Genomic DNA, 18,322 nt, shown 5'->3' on the forward strand with positions numbered 1-18,322 from the left:
AAAATGCGCTGGATTTGAGGAGATTCACTCTTGCCCAAGGGCAGAACCAGCCATCGTCGCTATTTTCTCGCCAGATGGCTCCCCTCAAGCAAGACACCACCGAGACGACGGCAATTCAAGCGACTCGATCTCCAGGTGTGTTCACAGTGCCGGTATGCCAAGCGACTCGAGAAGAACGAGTATCCTGACATCGATACACTATGGAAGTATCCAGAGGGCGAGTGGATGCACCACACGAAGAGATTGCCAACCAGGACGGGGAACAATCGCATGGCATTGCTCACTGGAGCCTACAGCGTTTCAGACATTTGAAACCAAAAGGGGAGCTCTGTCCCGTTTCTCTCTGGACTGCAGATACACAGGCCGTTCGTCGTCCTCCTTGCCCGGGGGCGGAGGTGAGCATCGACCGAGCCCACAATCATCAGATCGATCCACACACACTCTCCTCTTCCTCCCTCTGCCTCGGCCACTGAAGAGAGAGGCTTGGCTGGTGTGTGATTTCTACCCATCGATTATTCGAAAGACTATTTTCGGTAAATCTTTCAAATTTGCCCAGGGCAGCCATCCTTGCGGACGGTTGTTCGTGGCCTCGGAAGTAAGTCGCCTAATCATCAGGCGGTCTGCATAACAGGCCGCTGTCATAGGGATCAACCGATGAGGACGTGAAAAAAATGTCGAAGAAACAAAAAGGGGGCATCGGCCCTGGCGCGGGTATTTATAGGCTCGGCCAGGATCGATGCGCAGCAGGCGCGTGGCATATGAATTTCATTTCTGGGCAGGGAAAGAAAAAAAGTGGCTCGAATGCAGGCCAGGCTGGCTCAATGCAAGGTGGTCTGTGTTGGCCACAGCATTTTCTCGGGCAGCAATCGCCTGTCCAGGGCGAAACACCACTGCCTTCCATCAGCCCACGACCCGGCGAAGAACAGAGATCCAACACAAGCGATGGCTACCAAGGAGTGGGTGTCGCTGCTGCTTGTGCACTTGCACACATGATCTCGATCCGATTTCTGACCCGACGCTCGTCTTTTTGCGGCGCTGCATCGCTCTGTGCAGACGAATCGAGTGGGGTGCCGACGAGGAAGGTAGGGTACCTTGAGCCGCGATCTTGTGCCGATGCATGGCCGATCCGAATCACCCTGCCAGCCAGCCAGCCCTCTGTGTGTGTGGGTGGGTGGGGTGGTGCTGTCGTGGGTTGATAACGTCGTAAAAATGCATTGGGCCTGGATGGCCGTGACTCCATGGCCAAAGTTCATCGATACGATTCACTCACCGCCCTTCACCTTGGTCCTCTGGCACGATCACCGACCGGTCTTCGCCCTGGTTTGCGGTGCATGGGTTTCTCCCGGAACAATACGTTGGATACCCAAACAGAGGAATACTCGACCGAGCCCGGAAGCATCTACACCAAAATCGAGGACGATGGCACCAAAATCGTAACAGAATACAAGCTCAACGACGACGGCAAGAAGGTCAAGGTGACCCGAAAGATCCGCATGGTGCTCGTCAAGACCCAGGCCAACCATGCCGTCGCCGAGCGAAAAAAGCTGCCCAAGTTTGGTCAGGTCCGCGGCTTCCCTGCCGGCCCTGATAGCAACTCGACTTCCGTCGGCGAGCCGGTGACCCTCAAGCTGACCACCACCGGCAAGCTGGACGACAAGAAGGAGGAGGTCAGCCTCAAGGCCGGCCTCGCTGCTGCCAAGATCATGTGCCGTATCTGCAAGGGCGACCACTGGACCACCAAGTGTCCCTTCAAGGACAGCATTGGCGACCTTTCGCAGCTTGGCACTGGCGGTACCCAGGCTCCTGGTACGTGCAGCGCTGGCTGGGGCTCGAAGATATGGCCGTTGGGCACCCTTATCCTGTGAGCCGGCGTCCTGGGCCCGTCCGAGGGATCCCATGAGTCGGTCTCTTAGGCTTTGACCTGGGTGGCCATGAGCGGCCTGGTTCCTGGGTTCCTGGGTTCCAAACACCTTCCCGACTGGATGTCCCGACTCCTCCGTACCAGCATCTTCGGCTGACAGCACATGTACTCACCGGCTTGACCGCGCTGGCTCTCTGTTGATTTCGCAGCTGCCGACACTGGTGCCGAGGAATCCAAGGGTGCTTCATCGTCGGGCAAATACGTTCCTCCCAGCAAGCGACTCGGCTCCACTGCCGTTGCTGACCTCCCTGCAGGAACACGCGCAAGTCGTGGCATGGACGACGGCACATTCACCATCCGCATCACCAACCTGTCGGAGGATGTCACCGAGCAGGATGTCCGAGACCTCGTCAGCCGCTTTGGACCCACCCATCGCATTGTGAGTGTCTGCGAGCTTCTGCCGAGTCTGCTCTATCTACCGGGCCGCCTGACGCCCACTGCATCCGTTGTGCATCCGTTGCATCTGTTGCATCCGTTGCATCTGTTACATCCGTTGCATCCGTTGCATCTGCCTAACTCGCATCTTTTCCTGCCCAGTTCGTTGCACGAGACAAGGAGACCAACATTTGCAAAGGATTTGCCTTCATTTCGTACTATGACAAGGACAAAGCGCAGAAGGCGATGGATCAGCTCAACGGCTACGGCTACGATAACCTCATTCTTCGCGTCGAATGGGCCAAGTAAATGGCCGCGCGTGACCGTTGTTTCCTGAGTCTTTACACCTCGAGTGCAAATCTACTGTGTATATCGAACTACCGGACGTGTGCGCTGAGCCCGGAGATGATCATTTCATAACGAGCGAGGTGAAGACGGGGAGGAGAGAGATGTGGGTGGGCAGCTTGCAGTGGCAGTTTCCTGGAGAGGGTATTGTCAAGAGGCCCCATTACTTTGCAGGGCTCGTCAGATTGCTTGCTTGCGACCCTGATGGTCGATCCTCAGTTTGGTGGATACAGCCATTGAGCTGACACCTGCCTGCCATGAACATGGCCGACAACAGTCACCGTCCATCGAAGACCGAGCACCCGATCCGATCCCTGTGGCTGGCCCTTGTTCCATTTGTGTCCCATTTCGGAGAAGAAAAAAGTGCACTCCCATCCAGACACAACCAAACCGAGTCCTGGACGACTCTCTGTCTCATCTCGCCCCAGACAGTGCGTCCCCGCCATGGTTGATTCGGATTACGACGAAGCCGAGTTCGAGCTCTTCAAGGTGATCTGTCGTTTTGTGTCCCCTGCTCCGTAGCCGCCGCTCGATACCGAAGAAGGGGCTGGATCGGTCAGATCGGCCTGTTTGTGGCCTGGGACCTTTCGTCGCTCCCGCCGGCCTGCTTCTTCGGCTACCCCGACTGAGACCCTGCAGGTCGTCTCGCCAACGTATATATCGTACTCCCTTGCTCATCCACGGCAAATCGCTGGTGCAGGAGCCCGACAACTTTCGCCCAGCGACACCTGAGCCAACATTCCAGATCGTCGAGCGGGAACCCGAGGTGGTCGAGCCAGGTTGGTGGGCCATCCATTGCGTCGACCGCAGTGTCCCCAGCAGCTCGCCTGACTCTTGCCGCCCTCGATCGACCGACAGGATCCGTTTCGTCGTTCAAGATTCGCCTGGTTGCCCAGCACAGGTTTGTTGGATCCGAGCCGATACCCAACAGCGGCCATCCCCAACCAGCAGCCAGAAGCAGTGCGCTTTGGGCTGCTGATGAACTCAACAGCCCGCCCAGAGTCTCACCGGTGGATCGATTTTCTTTATCTGTACTCGCACCGGATCTGCGACAACGCTCCGAATCCATTGCTGATCCAGTCTCTGGGCCCATTGGTGAGCTTTTATCTACACGCACCGGTAACACGCCTCAGGACAAGGCATTGTGTGAGCTTTTGGCAATGATCGATCCGATGCTGATGCTATTGTAACCGCCCTGTCGACAGCCTATGGAACGCCGGAGTGTGTTTGGCCCGGCACATTGACAGGAACAGATCCCTTGTCAGGGGCAAGTGGTCGGTATCAACCGGCAATGTGCTCGTCATGCTGCCAATCGCAACAGCACAAATCTGGGAGATGCAGCTTTGAGCCATGCTTGCCTAACACTCGCTTCTCTTCAGCATACTGGAACTTGGTGCTGCAGCGGGCTTGCCTTCGCTCACCGCCGCCCTCGTCGGTGCTCAGAAGGTACGCAGTGGCATGTTTGTAGCTGCCAGGATTCGCCTGTACCTCGACCGAATGAGCCAAATGTCGGCGTGGCTGATCACCGCCGTCGAGTCGGGCAACTGACGTCCTGCCAAACTCCAGGTGTTGATGACAGACTATCCCGAGCCTGTCCTCATCGACAATATGCGCTTCAACGCCAAAGAAAACCTCCCTGACGCTACCCACAACGGCGTCATTGGCTGCCAGGCAAGACCTCCTTCATTCCCTGTTCTTGATTCATCGTCTATGCCAGAGCGCGATCGTGCAGCAGCAATTCAGGCATATCCGAGCGACCAGATGATCGATTCACTGAATCGTTTTCTGGAATCCGTTCCTGCAGGGCTTCCTTTGGGGCGCTGATCCCTTTCCGCTGCTGGACTGGCTCAAGTTCTCCAACGCGGGCCCGGAGCACGGCGCCAGAAAGTATGATCTGATCTTCTTGGCCGACCTGATATTCAATCACACCGAACATCGCCGAATGCTCAAGACCATTGACGAGTGTCTTACCGATGAAGGCGAGGCGATTGTCATCTTCAGCCATCACCGACCCTGGTTGAAGGCGCGAGACATGAAGTTCTTTGAGATCGCCTCGGCTCCGCGCCTCTCGTTGCCTGACGCACCCAATGGCATCCCTGACGATGGAGGCAGCGATGACGATGGCGCGGAGACGGATGGATTCGGCTTCCGCTGTGAGCACATGTGGGACGAGCGGATGCCAGCCATGTTCCCGACCGACCCTGGAGACGAAGCCGAGCGAAGCACGGTCCATTGCTGGAGGATCACCCGTCGCTAAGGCGGCGCTGTCCATGGCTCGGCATCTTTGTCGATGCCGCATTTCAAATACAGACCGGCCAACGCCCAGGCCGCTCGGCTCCATGACAAACCCCAGCAGCCCAGAGACCGTGCGCAGCGCATCTCCATGTCACACGCGCTTTTTTTTTCTCCAGGCCGACTGGGTTGTGGCGCTGCTGGAATAGCGGCAACCAGCGAAAGCCCAGCACTCCAGGTACCAGCGATGCCCATCCGTCCTCTCCCTCCACCACAACCAGTCATGAGCAGCGCCGAATGGACACCTTTGACCAAGACCTGGAGCAAGGACCTCGCGGCTCCGGCATCGGACCCGTCGGCGATGCTGGTCCAGGGGCTCTACAGGGAGATCCTGACCACGTCCTTTGCAAGAGAGTTCTTCAACGGGGCTGACACCGAACGACGATCCGAGCGAGTGGAGCAGCTGGTCCAGAGCCTGGGTATGTCCTACGTTTGCCCTTGGTGCTGGATGGTCCAGGCGCACCTCGATATCTGCTGCAGAGCGACATCTGGGATTCTTTGGCCATGACCCACGTCCCTGCTGTCGACTGGGCTCGAGTAGTCCATTGGATTGCTGCTGCCGGATGTTTCGGGCTCTCGAATCGGTACGAAGGCTTTAGCTGCCCTGAGCTATTATAGCTCGACGAACGCCGGCGATTCCTCGCTGATTCCAATCTTGATGTCGATCAACTGCCGCTCCCATTCAGACACTACTGGATATATCGATGCCTGCCTCGATCAGTTTCTGCAGCACGACGGTCCCGAGCGACAAGTCCAGGTTCTTCTCATCGCGGCCGCTTGTCTCAACGCCTTCATCCAGGGAGGATGGACCGGTCCCAAGCTGAATTTCGAACTCAGCGATATCATCCATGAATCTGTGGCTGACAAGGTGGGAGCCGAACACGGCCATTTGGGCTCTTGCTGTCCATGATCGGAGTGGCTCTGGGCTGATCCATTTGCCTTGCGCTGCCTGCGGTATCTCACTAGGACGGCGACATTCATCAAGCGAGCCTCTTGGGCCTCTCGGTTGACTCTGAGGATGTCTACTCCCTCACGCCGCGCACTGCCTTGCTCGCCATTTCTTTGGCGATCTTGGACAAGAACTCGCATCGCCTGTCCAGCCTCCAGGTCGGTGGCGAACCTTGCCTTGCACGCTGCAGACTGGCTTCTGGCTGGCTTCCGGCTGGCTCTACACACTTGCGCATTGTTTGTGCCCTTGCGCTTGCGTTGACAACTGCTCATCGTTGTTCCCAGACGATCGGCTGGTGGAGATACCGCGCTTTGTATATTCAACAGCAGCTGCTGGACAATCCTTCGGGAACACTCTTGGACAAGATCACTGCTGCTTTGGATGCCCGTGAGTCTTGCCGCACAAAGAGAGAGGGTCGATTGCCGGATATCGTGACCTACCTGCAAAGTCCATTGAACGATCATCCCGTACTTTGAGTGCTGCCTCGCATCGATTGCCACGTCACCACACAACCTACCATCGCCGAGCTGACACCAAGCTGCCATCCCACCTGGACAGAGAGTGCGTTTCTACCCGAGCCCATGGCCGAGTACCGGTGGGTATTGCGAAAACACCCGCTCCGATCGGGCTTTTGCATTCACCCGCTTGCAGCTCGGTACTTACAGATCTGAGCCCTTTTGTCGCGGCGACAGCGATTTACATGCTCGGTTCATGATCGAGAGTGGCCTGGTGCACAGTTACTACGGCCAAGATGCCAAGGCTGCGGTATGACTGCGTCCCCTCCAAACTGCATAGCCGGTTGGCTTCGGTGCAATCTGGCTGTCTCTGGCGCAAATGTACTGCTCTCTAACCTTGGGGCTGATTGCTATCCCTGTGCGTATCAGAGTCTTTTTGAAAAGGCAACAGAGGTTTCCAACTTCAAGTGGAGCCTCACGGGTGCCCTTGGAAGGAGGACCAAGTTCCAGACCTTCGATGTTGCACAGCTTGTCGTGGTTGCTGAAAGCTCATCCAATGAAACTGCGTCGGCCGGGAGCGAAGCCTCGGCCAAGCCCGAGTCCCTGGCACTGAACGACGAGGTGCTCTTGGAAAAGATCGCCTTTACCCAAGACAACGATGGCATTCAAAACCAGGGCAAGCTCAAGACCATCGACCAGTGCATCCTTCTGGCCCATTGGTGAGTGTCAAGTCAGCAAGCTTGTATCCGTGCCTCTGTCCCGGTTGGATACTGACTATGCCACAGTTTGAACATCAAGAACATCAACCCTGACCACGGACTGACCAAGCAAGAAATGGCACCCTATGTTATGGCAAGTCTACAGCGCTTCCAGTTGTGCCAAGGCTTGGTCGAACATGATGGCTGCTGCATCGTGCCGGGTTGACTGGTTGGAGACGGCTCGGGCACTGGTAGCTGACAGTCTCGATCTCTTAGAGGGTGCTCGACAACCCCAACAACTGGATGGTCCACACCATGGCACTGCTACTTCGGACGAGGCTTGAAAGCGACAAATCCAGGACCGTCGAGCGCTCTGTGCTCCAGCTGCAGGCCCTAGTCGATCAGTTCCCGCTCGAGGAATCGGCCCCTGGCGAGCGGCTCGACTATTTCTTCTCGATTTCGCTTCCTTCCAAGTGGGACATGGAGGTACGCTGGGCCACCGGCAACGTGTACTTGGTTCTGGACATGGAGTTCTGTTGGCAGTATGCAACTGTGAGCATTTGGTTGGCTGCGAGTTTAACCACTCGGTGCACCTTGATGGCCCAAACAGAAAGAGCTTGCTCGCGCCTTCATGTCGCTGGGTGTCGTCCGATCTGCACTCGACATTTTCGAGCGGCTCGAGATGTGGGAGGACGCTGTCTCGTGCCATCAGCTCTTGGGGAAGGACAAACAGGCCGAGTCGCTCGTCCGCCGTCTGTTGGAGGAGCACCCGACCTCTCCAAAGTACCACTGCATCCTCGGAGATATCACCAAAGACCACACGCTTTACGAGAAGGCCTGGGAGATCTCTGGACAGCGATTCGCTCGCGCTATGCGAAGCTTGGGTGCGCATTGGTTCCGTGCCCATGAGGTGAGTCTCTCCTGAACGAAATCGCCAGGAAACTGGCGTCCTCGTCTCGGCAGTTTATTGTGGGCAATCTCGCTACATCGACCCGTACCCGTGCCCGTGCGTGTGGAGCCCTCAATGGAGCAACGCCGGCTGTGTCTTGACATGTGCGATCCCGGGTTCGCGGCAACGGAGGCTTGTTCTAACGGCCCTGCTTTTGATCGTGGCTGACTCGTGCTTAGTGGCACAGCTCCATCGAATGCTATCAGAAGGCACTGTCGATTAACCCGCTGTTCGAGAACTCCTGGTTTGTGCTTGGATGCGCGGCCATGCGCACCGAAGACTGGCAGCTCGGCGCTGAAGCGTTCACGCGTGTCGTCACCCTTGACAACAACAACGGCGAGGCCTGGACAAACCTTTCCTCCATCTACATCCGCCAAAAAAACAAGCGCGGCGCCTGGCGGGCCCTGCGCGAGGCCCTGCGTCACCAGTACGAAAACTACAAGGTTTGGCAAAACTACATGTACACATCCTGCGACCTCAAGGAGTTCAAAGAGACGATTCGCGCAATGGAGCGGATCTTTGACATTCAGATGGAGCGCTCAAAGGATGAGAGCATTGTCGATCTGGAGGTGCTCGACATTCTCGTCGATGCCGTCGTTGTAAACGAGACCGACGCCGACGGCAATGCTGCTCTGCTGCTTGCGCCCAAGATCGCTGGACTGCTCGAGCACATCACTTCCAAGATCACAAACAACCCCGACATCTTCACCACCAGCGCGCGATTCTATTTCTCGGTAGCACGCTACCGTCGGTCGCTGGACTGCCATCTCAAGGCCTACCGCGTCCTCCAGCACCAGCCATCGCTGACCACCGATGAGGCCATTTTCAAGAGAGCCGCCACAGCCGCCCTCGAGCTTGTGGATGCCTACATTGCCCTTGGCCCCAAGAAGGAGGTGGCACGAATGGGCGAGATGTCGTCCGCCCCCACGGACGAGGCCCAAGAGCCGGCCGATGCAGGCCAGAGCGACGAAGGCGAGGTTGTCTGCAAGGACTGGGCGTACCAGGCCAAGATGACGCTGCGCACTCTGATCGGCCGCACCAAAGACAGCTTCGAGGGCCATGAGCTACACGATGCCCTCAAGGAGAAGCTGGCCGAGATCAACGAAGCCATTCGCTCAGGACAGATCTAGCTGGATGTCTGTGGGAGGGTGTCGAGTACATGTCCTTCCTCCCGCTGGCCATGAATATACAATACACGCTCTTCATCCGCGCTGCAGCCAAGCCGAAGCGCTCGGCAATCGATGGTCAAGCATATCGTGTTCGCTGCTCTACAAACAGCCTGGCGCGATCCCGGAATAGCCAGCACGTAAAACACAAGAACGACTCTGCCGTCGCGGTGCGATAGTCTCGCACAAGCAGGACGGGCATTGATCGGATCTGCAGCATCCAGTCCGGAAAATGCCCATGCGAGCGCGACTCGTTGTTGTGCCATTTTGCTTGGGAAAATACATCCGACGGCTTAAAAATCGCCCATGTCGTCATCGTCATCCAGATCAGCACCGTCGATGATCTCCTTGGCCAGTTTCTGTTCTTCTTCTCGAAGGGCATTGGCGCTGGCGAGCTCCTTCCTGTCGACGCCGTCGGGGAACCGCATAGCCTGTGGATCACACGCGGATTGCCATGTTAGTGGATGTGAGCCAAGAGCACAGGTTCCTTGTGCTGCCGCTCGATCCAATATGAGCCACGAACAACGGTACAGTCTCAGCAGAAGGTGTCAGTCTTTCGTACCTTGACGCTCTCGTTGTGCAGATTCAGGCAGAAGCTAATGCGCTGATGGAAGGCGTTTTGTGGCTCGGCCGTCGAGTAAATGTCGGCGTTCTCCTTGCTCTTCATATAGCCCTTCTCATGGTCCAGACTGGCATCGATGACCCCATCGCGGATCGCCTTTGCGACGATGTACTCTGCGTCCTCCTCGCTGTCCAGCTGCAGCTTCAAGCAGATATCCCGCAGAGAAATGCGTGAATAGGAGATGCTGATCATTCGGATGCCCGTCTTGATGACATTGTGGCGCAGTCTACAGAAGCGATTCGGCAGCAACCAGAGAACAGGAGTGAGCACAGCGCAGCGATCTCAACATCGCTCCTTTGTCTTGGGCAACGAGGTCCACAAACAACAAGCCCAGGCAAGAAGGTCGCTCAACACTACCTTGAAATCAGCGTCAGGTTTTGATCAGCCCGGAATACATCTCCGAAGGTGGCCACGGTCTCTTGGAACTGGCTGAGATCGCCGACTCTGACGGCTGCAGATCATCAGTCCATCAAGTACAGGGTGGATCAGGCGTTGTTTGGTTAGTCGAAGTGACCGGTACGAGTCGCTCTAATGAAGTAATTGACGCCCTCAAGACATTGGACGCAGCGCAGACGGTTACCTTGGGTAATGTGCAAGTAGGGCAGGAGGGACTTGCGGAGCATCGGCTGTCTGAAGACGGATCGCTCAGGAATCTCGCCCATCAAGAGCTGAACAATGATGGCGAGCTTATTGGCGGTTTGCTGGAAGCCAGCCGCCGTTGCAGTTTGCGGTGCCTTGCGAATGGCTTGCAGCAGGTGGCGATGGGACGATGTATAGTCGAGCTGAACGGCCTTGATACGACCTGGGCGAGTGACGTTGCCGAATCAGTGTCTGAGATCGCGCTCGGAGGTCCACAGGAGAATGCAGTCGACTAGCGCGGTCAGTTCGCGATCCGCTTACCAAGATAGTACATGTACCGAGCGACCTGGTTGTTTCCAGCAGACTCAGGGAACGTGGTCTTGGAAACCAGTTTGTCGGCCTGGTCGTAGAGGTTGTGCTGCAGATAGTCTCGCAAGAGCAGGTTCAAGAGCATGGCCTGGCAGCATCGAGAGGGTAGCATCGACAGGGTAGGTGAGTGGCTGCTAGTGGATCAATCGCTCTGACGCAGCGGGTGACATTTATCGAGGGCCAACCTGAGTGTCTTCATCTCGGCGAAGGGTGGCCGTACGCTGGGCAGCAAGCAGATGACTGGCAATACAGGTCCGGTCCAGCAATCGCAGGAAGACGTTAGTGACGGCAATATCGATCACTGGGCCACAAGTCATCCGTGGCGCCGCATTCGTTTGTCGAGCACACATGCAAGGAGCGGTACAGTACGGGCGGGCTTCGGCCGAGCAGTTTTTCAGCTCGTGGAATCGGGCATAATAAAAGTAGATGCGCGCAGCAATCTGATCCAGTGTGCGGCGGTTGGAGGCGCGGATGCTCTCGACCAGAATTGAGGAAAGCTTCAACCCCTGATTGATTTGTCCGTCGAAGCAGCACGTCAAGGTGGTTAAGCACTTGACGGCGACCGCTGCTGCATGCCGGTTGGGACGGAGGCATATCTCCGAGTCCAGGCTCGGATGTGCACCCACCTTGTCCAGCTGGTTCAAGTCATGCAGATAGGTCACAATCAGCAGACCAAAGTAGGCTTCGACTTCGGACACAGGCTTTTGCTGGCTTGAACTGTCGAGTTCCATCGACTGAGAGGCCTACCGACAACCCACGATTGCCACATGAATGAGCGGAGGGCTAGAAGCCTGGATGGCAGCACGCTGCAAGGACTAGCGCTGCGCCAGCAGGACGCCGGCACATATGGAGCGATCGCCTTGATCGTCCATTGTTTTGCGGGAGGGGTCTGCGGCCGAACAGCCCATACAGCTGGCTGTGCAACTCACCGCGCCGAGGTTCGAAAGATAGAGAGCCTTGTAATAGTCTGATCGTATCCATCGAGCAGATCCAACACAGGGACGGTTGCGTGAGATGGCGCAGAACGAGATTCACCAGACCACACCCGCACGCTAGGGTGACTCCAAGCGTAGCCTTTGCCTCACACCGCGATCCTAACCGTCGGCGACGTGCTGCGTCGTGACTTGAGCCAAGAGATCGACCGTCCAGGACTTCCGCAGGGTATTCAAGTTTCTGAGCACACGCGTAATGTACCGATGTTCAAAGGCGACCACGGCCTTCTCGAGGAAGCCGACATTGATTTTGACATCGAGCAGGAAGGCGGCCACGGGGTCTGGCTTGGATGCGCCGTCATCCTGCTTGTCTGTTGGCACAATGTCCATGGGCACAACTGACGAATCCTCCGACTTGGGGTTGGTCATCCTGGCGACAGCTAGATCGATTTCAATCGTGGCCGACAAAAGGACATATTACAGCTGTGAGCCAAGGCTTCTCGAGCGGGATCTTGAGCTGCCTGGGTTGCATGGGGCTGGCCGAGCTCTGGCCGACAGACGAGGGTGCCGCTGATGCAGGAGACGCCACAGCTCCACCGAGAGATACAGGATCACCACACGGACGCAAAACAATGCAGCCATATCGATATGGGCATCTACCTGATCGAAAGGCCGAAATTGCAGTAGCTCACGCTTGCAGAGTGTGCGCTGATGGATCTGAAGGCCAGCAACCGATCGAGACAGCCAAACGGCCCAGGCGCCACGGGCTTTGGCGAGCGTTTGCCCAGGGTTGCTCATCACGTGATATGCAAGGGTGCGGTGCGCAGCGGTTTGGCCAACAACGAACAGCGAACAGTCGGTGGGAAGCATTTGGCGAAGCGTCCGAATGAGAGAGATGTATTTTGGGACAAACGGGATTCTCGGGCATTCATTGGAAGAGCCCTGATGGTTTTGCGCACCGACAGAGTATGCTCCCATGTCCCTGTCGCTTTTTGCAGAAGCTGCGTTGATGGCACATCGAGGGGGTGCAGGGAGGGGTACTCCATCAGAACGCAACCCGAGTGCGCATGTCCTCGATCTTCTTGGCAACTTCATGGACGCTACGCTCCAACTCCTCCGCAATGCTTGACTTCTGATCCGGAGTCAGTTGACTGGTGTGGAGGTACTTTTCACACAGATCGCCGTCAATCACGGCGCGGCAGGGCTGGAAGAAGGAGCGGTAGGAGAGGTGGTCTCGTCCAAGGAAGGGTGGCTGGTGCTGGCGCAGCGTCATCTCCATGGTCTGGAAGAAGTCAATATCCTCCTTGCTGGTGAAGGGAACAAGGATGCCGATGCGACCGAGGAAGGTGGTGTACATGACGATTTCGCGGCCGCCGGCGACAAGGGCCGTCTTGGTGAGCGAAGTGATTGTCTCGCCAACAAAGAACTCGGCAAGATGGTCGAGCTGGAGGAAATGTGGGGGCGCAGAAGAGATGGATAGTGTCATTAGTTTGCCTGTTGCCGTGGCACGAAAGCGAGGGGGACAAGCGGGCCCATGAAGCGCAGATATGGCACAAAGCGAGGCTATAGCGTCAGAGGAGCGACCGTGACTGCACAGGAGGTGCACGCTTTGTAGACTCACCTTGTACGGCGCTCCATTCAAAACCCCCTTCTCAAAGGCTAGCTTGTTGCCTGTGGTGTCGTCGTCAATCTCTTCACTGATGCTTGCCGAGAGACGATTGGCAAAGATGTTTCCAAACTTGTCTCCGCCAATAACGGTCTCGTAGTCGACCATCACCATCGAAGTCATGAACCGTGGCAGGATGTCGTCAGCAAAGATCATAATGCGGTTGTCTTGGTGTTGATAAACGGCGTAATGGCACGATTCTTGGACATCGGCCACGACAATACGGTCGCCCTGCGTCTGGATCGACACAATCACGTTTGGGAATTGCTGTTGCCCAGAGGGCATGCCGTAGGGGTTAGTGAAGGGCCCATGGGGGTTCTCAAACAGTGGAAACAAGGGCCCGTGGCAAACTCGGCACTGAGCGACCGCTCGCTGCACCCTCGCTCACCCAGGCCAAGCGGTGGAGGAGCATCCGTGGCGCTCACCTTATTCTCGCACTTTCTGAGGAGCTTGCGCTTTCCCATGTCGTAGATACGCAAACACTTTCCTATACCGGCAAGCAGACGGCCCTGGAACTGACAGAGCGCGTAGGGGACATCCTCAACTGGCGTCTGGAGCCGTCGTTTGGACGTGTGAAGTAAAAGTCGAGTTAGGGCGATGATGCGACTTTGCCGGGGTGATGTGACTCCGCAGGGATGATGCTGACCGCTCAAAGACGGAGCGGGTGAGACGGCTCGCTGGCATCGACGGGTCGTATCTACATACGCTGTGGACAAACTCTAGCTCGCCTCCATCATGGGACACGCGATACACCCGAAGTGCCGCCTCGCTGCATGAGCGAGGAGCGAGCACCAGATTCTTCGCGGTTCCAACAATGATGTACGTTCCCTGGTTGCCGTGGAAGGTGCAGGAGATGACGCTAGCAAGTGGAGAACCGGGTTAGTTCTCGGCTCTGACTCGAGCGCACCCGGAGTGGTCCTTTCCCCCAGCCAATGCGTGCTTGGCAACACCACTCTTACCTAAGGGCCGACTCGTTGTGATCCAGATCGACCAACGAAAGGGTCTCGCCAGCGAAAGGGTTGACCAGGCGAATACACGAGGCCCACTTTCCCGCCTCGCCCCGGAGATGACCAAACTGATCTGGCGGCAGCTCATGGTCGTCTTGGTCCATGTGTTCTCCCTGCCAGGAACGTCAAGGATAGAGGCTAGGTGAGAACCGATGTGGAAGCGCTCGCTTTCATTTTCGCCGAGCCTGCGTGGTGCTGAGGACGGGACATCGGACACACACAAACCTTTTCGCTTGGACAAAGTGTCTGGTAATCGCTCTCGATGATCACAAAGTTCTTGCTGGCTTGGTGGAGGGTAAACCGACGGGGCGTGTATTTGAGCGGCACGATGCCTTGGTTGAATGAGCTGCCAAGCTTCTCAAATGTCAGAACTCTGTTGGGTAGAGACGATGTTGATAATTGCCAAATTGGTATAGGTTAGTAGGCGAGCTCGGGCCTCGCACAATGGTGGGCCATCGAACAAAGGCCCCGCGGTGCAGATCTTGCTGGCATAGCATGAGGAGGCGAAGCGACAATGGCCTCATGGCACGTCATGTCGTTAGGTAGTACCTCAGTGTGTTGGCCGAAATCGCTACGACGCCTTCGGGGCACTGTTCGCTGCAAAGCCCCGATCCAAACTCGAGTGCTTCGTATGAAAGCGGAGTGAGGCATTGTCTGCCCTGGTAAACATAGTTCAGCCAGCCGCGCGAGCTCAGCGCCAAAACAGCATCGCCGCCACAAAGGCGAATCGTGAAGAGCCTCACAGGCCGAGTTCCCAAAAAGCGCAGCCGTGAGTCTGAAAGCACACCGGTGACGCTGTCGAGGGTGGTGCGGAGGAGAACACCGTTCTGTAGACCAATGTTGAGATAGAGTGTGCCGGCTGCTGTGCCGGTATCTTGCATGTGCGCGATGGCGAGAGACTCGGGCATGGCGCTCACCGCCTGTTTGTAACGATGGAGCAGTAAGTGGCATGCCTCCAGTCTTTGGTCTGCTTGCCTGCGTCACATTCGCAGCGACCATTACATCCGCAGGGTCAGGAAATCAAAGCACCATGCGAGTCGTCGAGCCAATCACCAGCCAAGGCACCACATACCTGCATCGAGAGCATTTGCAGGCAGCTGTCCGGGTCGAGAGAAATGACCCGCACGGTGTTGTCTGAGCAGCCCACGGACAGGAATTTGGTGCGGATTCGGCCATCAGGAATGGGTCCGAGTGTCAGAGCAGTGATGCTCGCAGCAAGTTCCTTCCGATCCTGATACTCGTTGAGCTGCCCACTTGCGTCCAGTTCAAAGTAGACGATTTCGCCCCCACTGAGACCAATGACGACCTGCGCGAATCAAGGCAATATTGTGAGCAGATGTGCCAGTTCCCGCGAACACACATGACCCAGGTGCTGCTGCTACAGCGCGCTAGTGCAAGGAATTTCGGGCACTGCAGCCAGGCCTGATCCATGCTGCGTCGGCGCAGATAGCACGTTCGATCGTGAGTGCCAGAAGGTTGCATGGCATACCTGGCGCTGGTTGCAGACCGCTTTGACGATGATTTTGTTGTGGGGGGCTTCCCACACGCTGATCCGCTTATCCGATCGGATATGGCGGATGCCGTGCGGATAAATCTGGACGAGGGCATCTTCTCCAAGCTGGGCAACCGTCAGGGTAGTCGTGGAGGTCAAGAGACCCGAGTCGGTGACCTCGTCGACGACTTCACCAATGGACAGCACAAGCGTCTCGTTGACGAAGGAGACAACGATATACGAGTCGTATTCATCTAGTCGGACACAGAGCAGTATCAGCGAAATGGGGTTGTCCGTTCAAAGAACAGTCTGCAGTCCGTGCGGACGCCTGTGGCTTTATGCAGCGAAGCCGAAGCTGAAGTCGATGCCGAAGCTGAAGCCGAAGCCGAAGCCGAAGCCGAAATCGATGCCCGCTCACCATCGCTTACCTCGTGCACTTGTTTTGACGGTCCAGACGGCATTGGGGTTGCCTGGAAGCTCACTAGCGACCATTTCGTTTACCTCGAGACCGTGTCGAAGGATGCGGAACGAGCTCTTGGCGCCTCGTCCGCACAGAGCGTAGATTTGGGGCGACTCTTCACCGGCAAGGTTGTGGATCTGGGCATCGATCAAGGGCGAAAGCGACTCCATTTCGTCGACTGGCTGCAGATTGCGAAGAGGCCTGGGGGTGAAAGGAACGGCAATGTCTTCCTCGCTGTCAAAGTCGCCACTGGAATACTCCATCTGCTCTTCATCGTCATCGCCCAGGTTCTCGATTTGGTAGAGGTAACTGCAAGGAATACATCGTCATGGCGTCAGTAGGGCTAGATTGAATGTGATGCTTGAGGGACACACGCCATGGCAATGCGTATGTATGTTGCGGGTGTGCTTACTGATTGCCAAACTCGCTGGCGTTGAATAGGTATCCGGTTTTGAGGATGCACAGGCTTGTGCTGGCAGGGATGGTGTCAAAGTACTTGATTTTCAAGTTGGTGACGGGGCCCACTGCGCCTTCACTGCTGGTCTCGTAATCCATCGTCAGCTTAAAGATGTCACCGTCTTCGGTCTGGACAAGCACGAAAAAGTCCTTCTTGAGCTTGTGAACGACGGCAGTGACAATGATGACGCCTCTGTCGTCACCAGCCTCCGACGACTGAATGGCTGAGGGACGGCGGGGAATAGGAACGCGGGCTGCGGGAGCACCCTGATGTCTCCATGTGATATAGTTTTCTGAGCAGACGAGCACGCCAGAGGGACCGTCTGTGCCGCCTGGGACGGCGATGAGCATGTTTGCGCGCGGGTCGACAGGCTCGCTCCACTTGCGAACCACATGGTTCAGACCCAGATCCAGTTCGTAGAAGGTAAGCATCTGCATGGAGTGGGAGAAGATCGTTTCCGTCAGCACACAGATTGACATCACTGGCTCTACCCAAGTGGCTTGGCTTGTGGCTATCATCCTGACTGGCTTGGAAAAGCACATCGCCTGATCCTCGTCCACTCACTGCACCTTCTCTGCATTCTCGAATGCTTCGCCGGACGGGTCTTGGTCAGAGTCAGAGTAATCGATCTCAAGGGCGGCAAAGATCGGGTTTTCGTAACCAACATCAACACCGACAATGTGATGCGTGATGGTGGCAGTCTTGTGAGCTTCGAGCGGCGACGAGATGGTGAGGTTGGCCGCCGAGTCACGGTTCAGGATATACACGAGCTTTTGCTTCTCAACAGCCGCTGCGAGTCGTGATTGGGATGAGTTTAGAGCCACGCAACAAGCGAATGATGCAATGAACATCCAGAGACAACTGCGACAAAGCGATCGTTCTGGTCCCCCAAAGTACACCAAAGGCAGCCGGTCGATGAGCTGAAGCCAAAGCGTTGTCCTCTGCATCCAGTCGACTTGAGATCTAACCGTGGCGTCCCCCACCCCGGATGAGACCGCAAGACTTACCGATCATGACCGCACGGCCTTTTGGATCTGTAGCCAAGAACTGTCCAGGAACAATACGACGGCAGCCTGATTTGCCGTATGTCTCTTGGTGCAGCTTGACAAACTGATTTCGAGCTGGGTTGTACTCGAGGATGACAATGCGGCCCGAGTCCGAGCCAACGACGAGGTAGTCCTTGGACGATCCGGTGAGGCGGAAAGGCTGCATCGACCGAATTATGCCGAAACACTCGAGCGCGAGCTGCGGGTTCAGCTTGCCCGTCGCCGAGTTGGGTGAGATGAGCTCGAGCACAGACGATCGGGCAACGATGATCTCCTGCTGCTTCGTGCCCGAAAAGTTTCCGATGCACGCACAATTGATTGCCGACGGCTGCTGGAGGGTGACGTTGTAGAGGAACATGGCCGATGTGGAGAGCCTGAGAGAGAGGGCAGCTCGATCTGGGTGCCTGGGCTGGCTCGCTCCTGGAGATTCCGCTCTTGCTGGCCGCGCGGGCAAGATCTCGTTTTGTTGCTGGCAGACGGACCGGCTCCACGGCTCCAGCCGGATCGAGCCGGGCTCGGATGCGCCGCGGCGTTTTCTGCTG

The 18,322-nt window shown here is 56.7% G+C and overlaps 5 protein-coding genes across 5 annotated transcripts; 3 read left to right on the forward strand and 2 right to left on the reverse strand.

Moving 5' to 3' along the window:
• Positions 1–832: 832 nt before the first annotated feature.
• Positions 833–2,673, forward strand: BJ171DRAFT_490235 (eukaryotic translation initiation factor 3 subunit G-domain-containing protein). The gene is made up of 5 exons (XM_053109595.1): positions 833–956; positions 1,054–1,082; positions 1,372–1,806; positions 2,071–2,300; positions 2,459–2,673. Exons 1-5 carry the CDS (start codon positions 943–945, stop codon positions 2,603–2,605), a joined length of 855 nt encoding a protein of 284 aa, XP_052970180.1. The 5' UTR covers positions 833–942; the 3' UTR covers positions 2,606–2,673.
• Positions 2,674–2,998: 325 nt separating this feature from the next.
• On the forward strand, positions 2,999–4,988 carry BJ171DRAFT_490236 (uncharacterized protein). Its single transcript, XM_053109596.1, has 8 exons — positions 2,999–3,130; positions 3,342–3,420; positions 3,500–3,542; positions 3,722–3,736; positions 3,847–3,915; positions 4,021–4,087; positions 4,208–4,312; positions 4,446–4,988. The coding sequence occupies exons 1-8, from the start codon at positions 3,086–3,088 to the stop codon at positions 4,896–4,898; spliced, it is 876 nt and encodes a 291-aa protein (XP_052970181.1). The 5' UTR covers positions 2,999–3,085; the 3' UTR covers positions 4,899–4,988.
• A 132-nt stretch (positions 4,989–5,120) lies between these two features.
• On the forward strand, positions 5,121–9,114 carry BJ171DRAFT_557816 (uncharacterized protein; the record flags this gene model as incomplete). Its single annotated transcript, XM_053113120.1, has 11 exons — positions 5,121–5,352; positions 5,620–5,801; positions 5,900–6,040; positions 6,167–6,269; positions 6,473–6,477; positions 6,555–6,647; positions 6,767–7,056; positions 7,123–7,189; positions 7,312–7,521; positions 7,646–7,945; positions 8,164–9,114. 11 exons carry the CDS (start codon positions 5,121–5,123, stop codon positions 9,112–9,114), a joined length of 2,574 nt encoding a protein of 857 aa, XP_052970182.1.
• Positions 9,115–9,278: 164 nt separating this feature from the next.
• BJ171DRAFT_234417 (proteasome regulatory subunit C-terminal-domain-containing protein) lies at positions 9,279–12,390 on the reverse strand. Its single transcript, XM_053106563.1, has 11 exons — positions 12,313–12,390; positions 11,820–12,092; positions 11,650–11,687; positions 11,347–11,463; positions 11,090–11,226; positions 10,906–10,960; positions 10,673–10,808; positions 10,353–10,574; positions 10,130–10,223; positions 9,713–9,998; positions 9,279–9,581 (listed from the first exon to the last, which is right to left on the reverse strand). The coding sequence occupies exons 2-11, from the start codon at positions 12,079–12,081 to the stop codon at positions 9,444–9,446; spliced, it is 1,485 nt and encodes a 494-aa protein (XP_052970183.1). The 5' UTR covers positions 12,082–12,092; positions 12,313–12,390; the 3' UTR covers positions 9,279–9,443.
• Positions 12,391–12,533: 143 nt separating this feature from the next.
• BJ171DRAFT_455347 (CPSF A subunit region-domain-containing protein) lies at positions 12,534–18,254 on the reverse strand. The gene is made up of 13 exons (XM_053108273.1): positions 17,742–18,254; positions 17,304–17,524; positions 16,690–17,165; positions 16,246–16,586; positions 15,815–16,071; positions 15,398–15,631; positions 14,875–15,245; positions 14,551–14,698; positions 14,278–14,438; positions 14,024–14,177; positions 13,744–13,869; positions 13,274–13,585; positions 12,534–13,096 (listed from the first exon to the last, which is right to left on the reverse strand). Exons 1-13 carry the CDS (start codon positions 18,136–18,138, stop codon positions 12,698–12,700), a joined length of 3,597 nt encoding a protein of 1,198 aa, XP_052970184.1. The 5' UTR covers positions 18,139–18,254; the 3' UTR covers positions 12,534–12,697.
• Between the last annotated feature and the right edge of the window lie 68 nt (positions 18,255–18,322).

Source organism: Polychytrium aggregatum (assembly GCF_025602895.1).
Source record: "Polychytrium aggregatum strain JEL109 chromosome Unknown BJ171scaffold_5, whole genome shotgun sequence".
Lineage (NCBI taxonomy): Eukaryota > Fungi > Chytridiomycota > Chytridiomycetes > Polychytriales > Polychytrium > Polychytrium aggregatum.

Bases quoted from the DNA above. Each gene is read 5' to 3' on its own strand.
- BJ171DRAFT_490235 (XM_053109595.1), top strand. The intron at 1,807-2,070 runs GTACGTGCAGCG...TTGATTTCGCAG, and splicing joins TGGCGGTACCCAGGCTCCTG to CTGCCGACACTGGTGCCGAG. The intron at 2,301-2,458 runs GTGAGTGTCTGC...TTTCCTGCCCAG, and splicing joins TTGGACCCACCCATCGCATT to TTCGTTGCACGAGACAAGGA.
- BJ171DRAFT_490236 (XM_053109596.1), top strand. From the start codon at position 3,086: ATGGTTGATTCGGATTACGACGAAGCCGAGTTCGAGCTCTTCAAG. The intron at 3,421-3,499 runs GTTGGTGGGCCA...ATCGACCGACAG, and splicing joins ACCCGAGGTGGTCGAGCCAG to GATCCGTTTCGTCGTTCAAG. The intron at 3,916-4,020 runs GTCGGTATCAAC...GCTTCTCTTCAG, and splicing joins TCCCTTGTCAGGGGCAAGTG to CATACTGGAACTTGGTGCTG.
- BJ171DRAFT_234417 (XM_053106563.1), bottom strand. From the start codon at position 12,081: ATGACCAACCCCAAGTCGGAGGATTCGTCAGTTGTGCCCATGGACATT. The intron at 9,999-10,129 runs GTAGTGTTGAGC...TCGCTTCTGTAG, and splicing joins AACCTGACGCTGATTTCAAG to ACTGCGCCACAATGTCATCA. The intron at 9,582-9,712 runs GTACGAAAGACT...TGTGATCCACAG, and splicing joins TGCACAACGAGAGCGTCAAG to GCTATGCGGTTCCCCGACGG.
- BJ171DRAFT_455347 (XM_053108273.1), bottom strand. From the start codon at position 18,138: ATGTTCCTCTACAACGTCACCCTCCAGCAGCCGTCGGCAATCAATTGT. The intron at 17,525-17,741 runs GTAAGTCTTGCG...CACGACTCGCAG, and splicing joins AGGCCGTGCGGTCATGATCG to CGGCTGTTGAGAAGCAAAAG. The intron at 17,166-17,303 runs GTGCAGTGAGTG...CACTCCATGCAG, and splicing joins CATTCGAGAATGCAGAGAAG to ATGCTTACCTTCTACGAACT.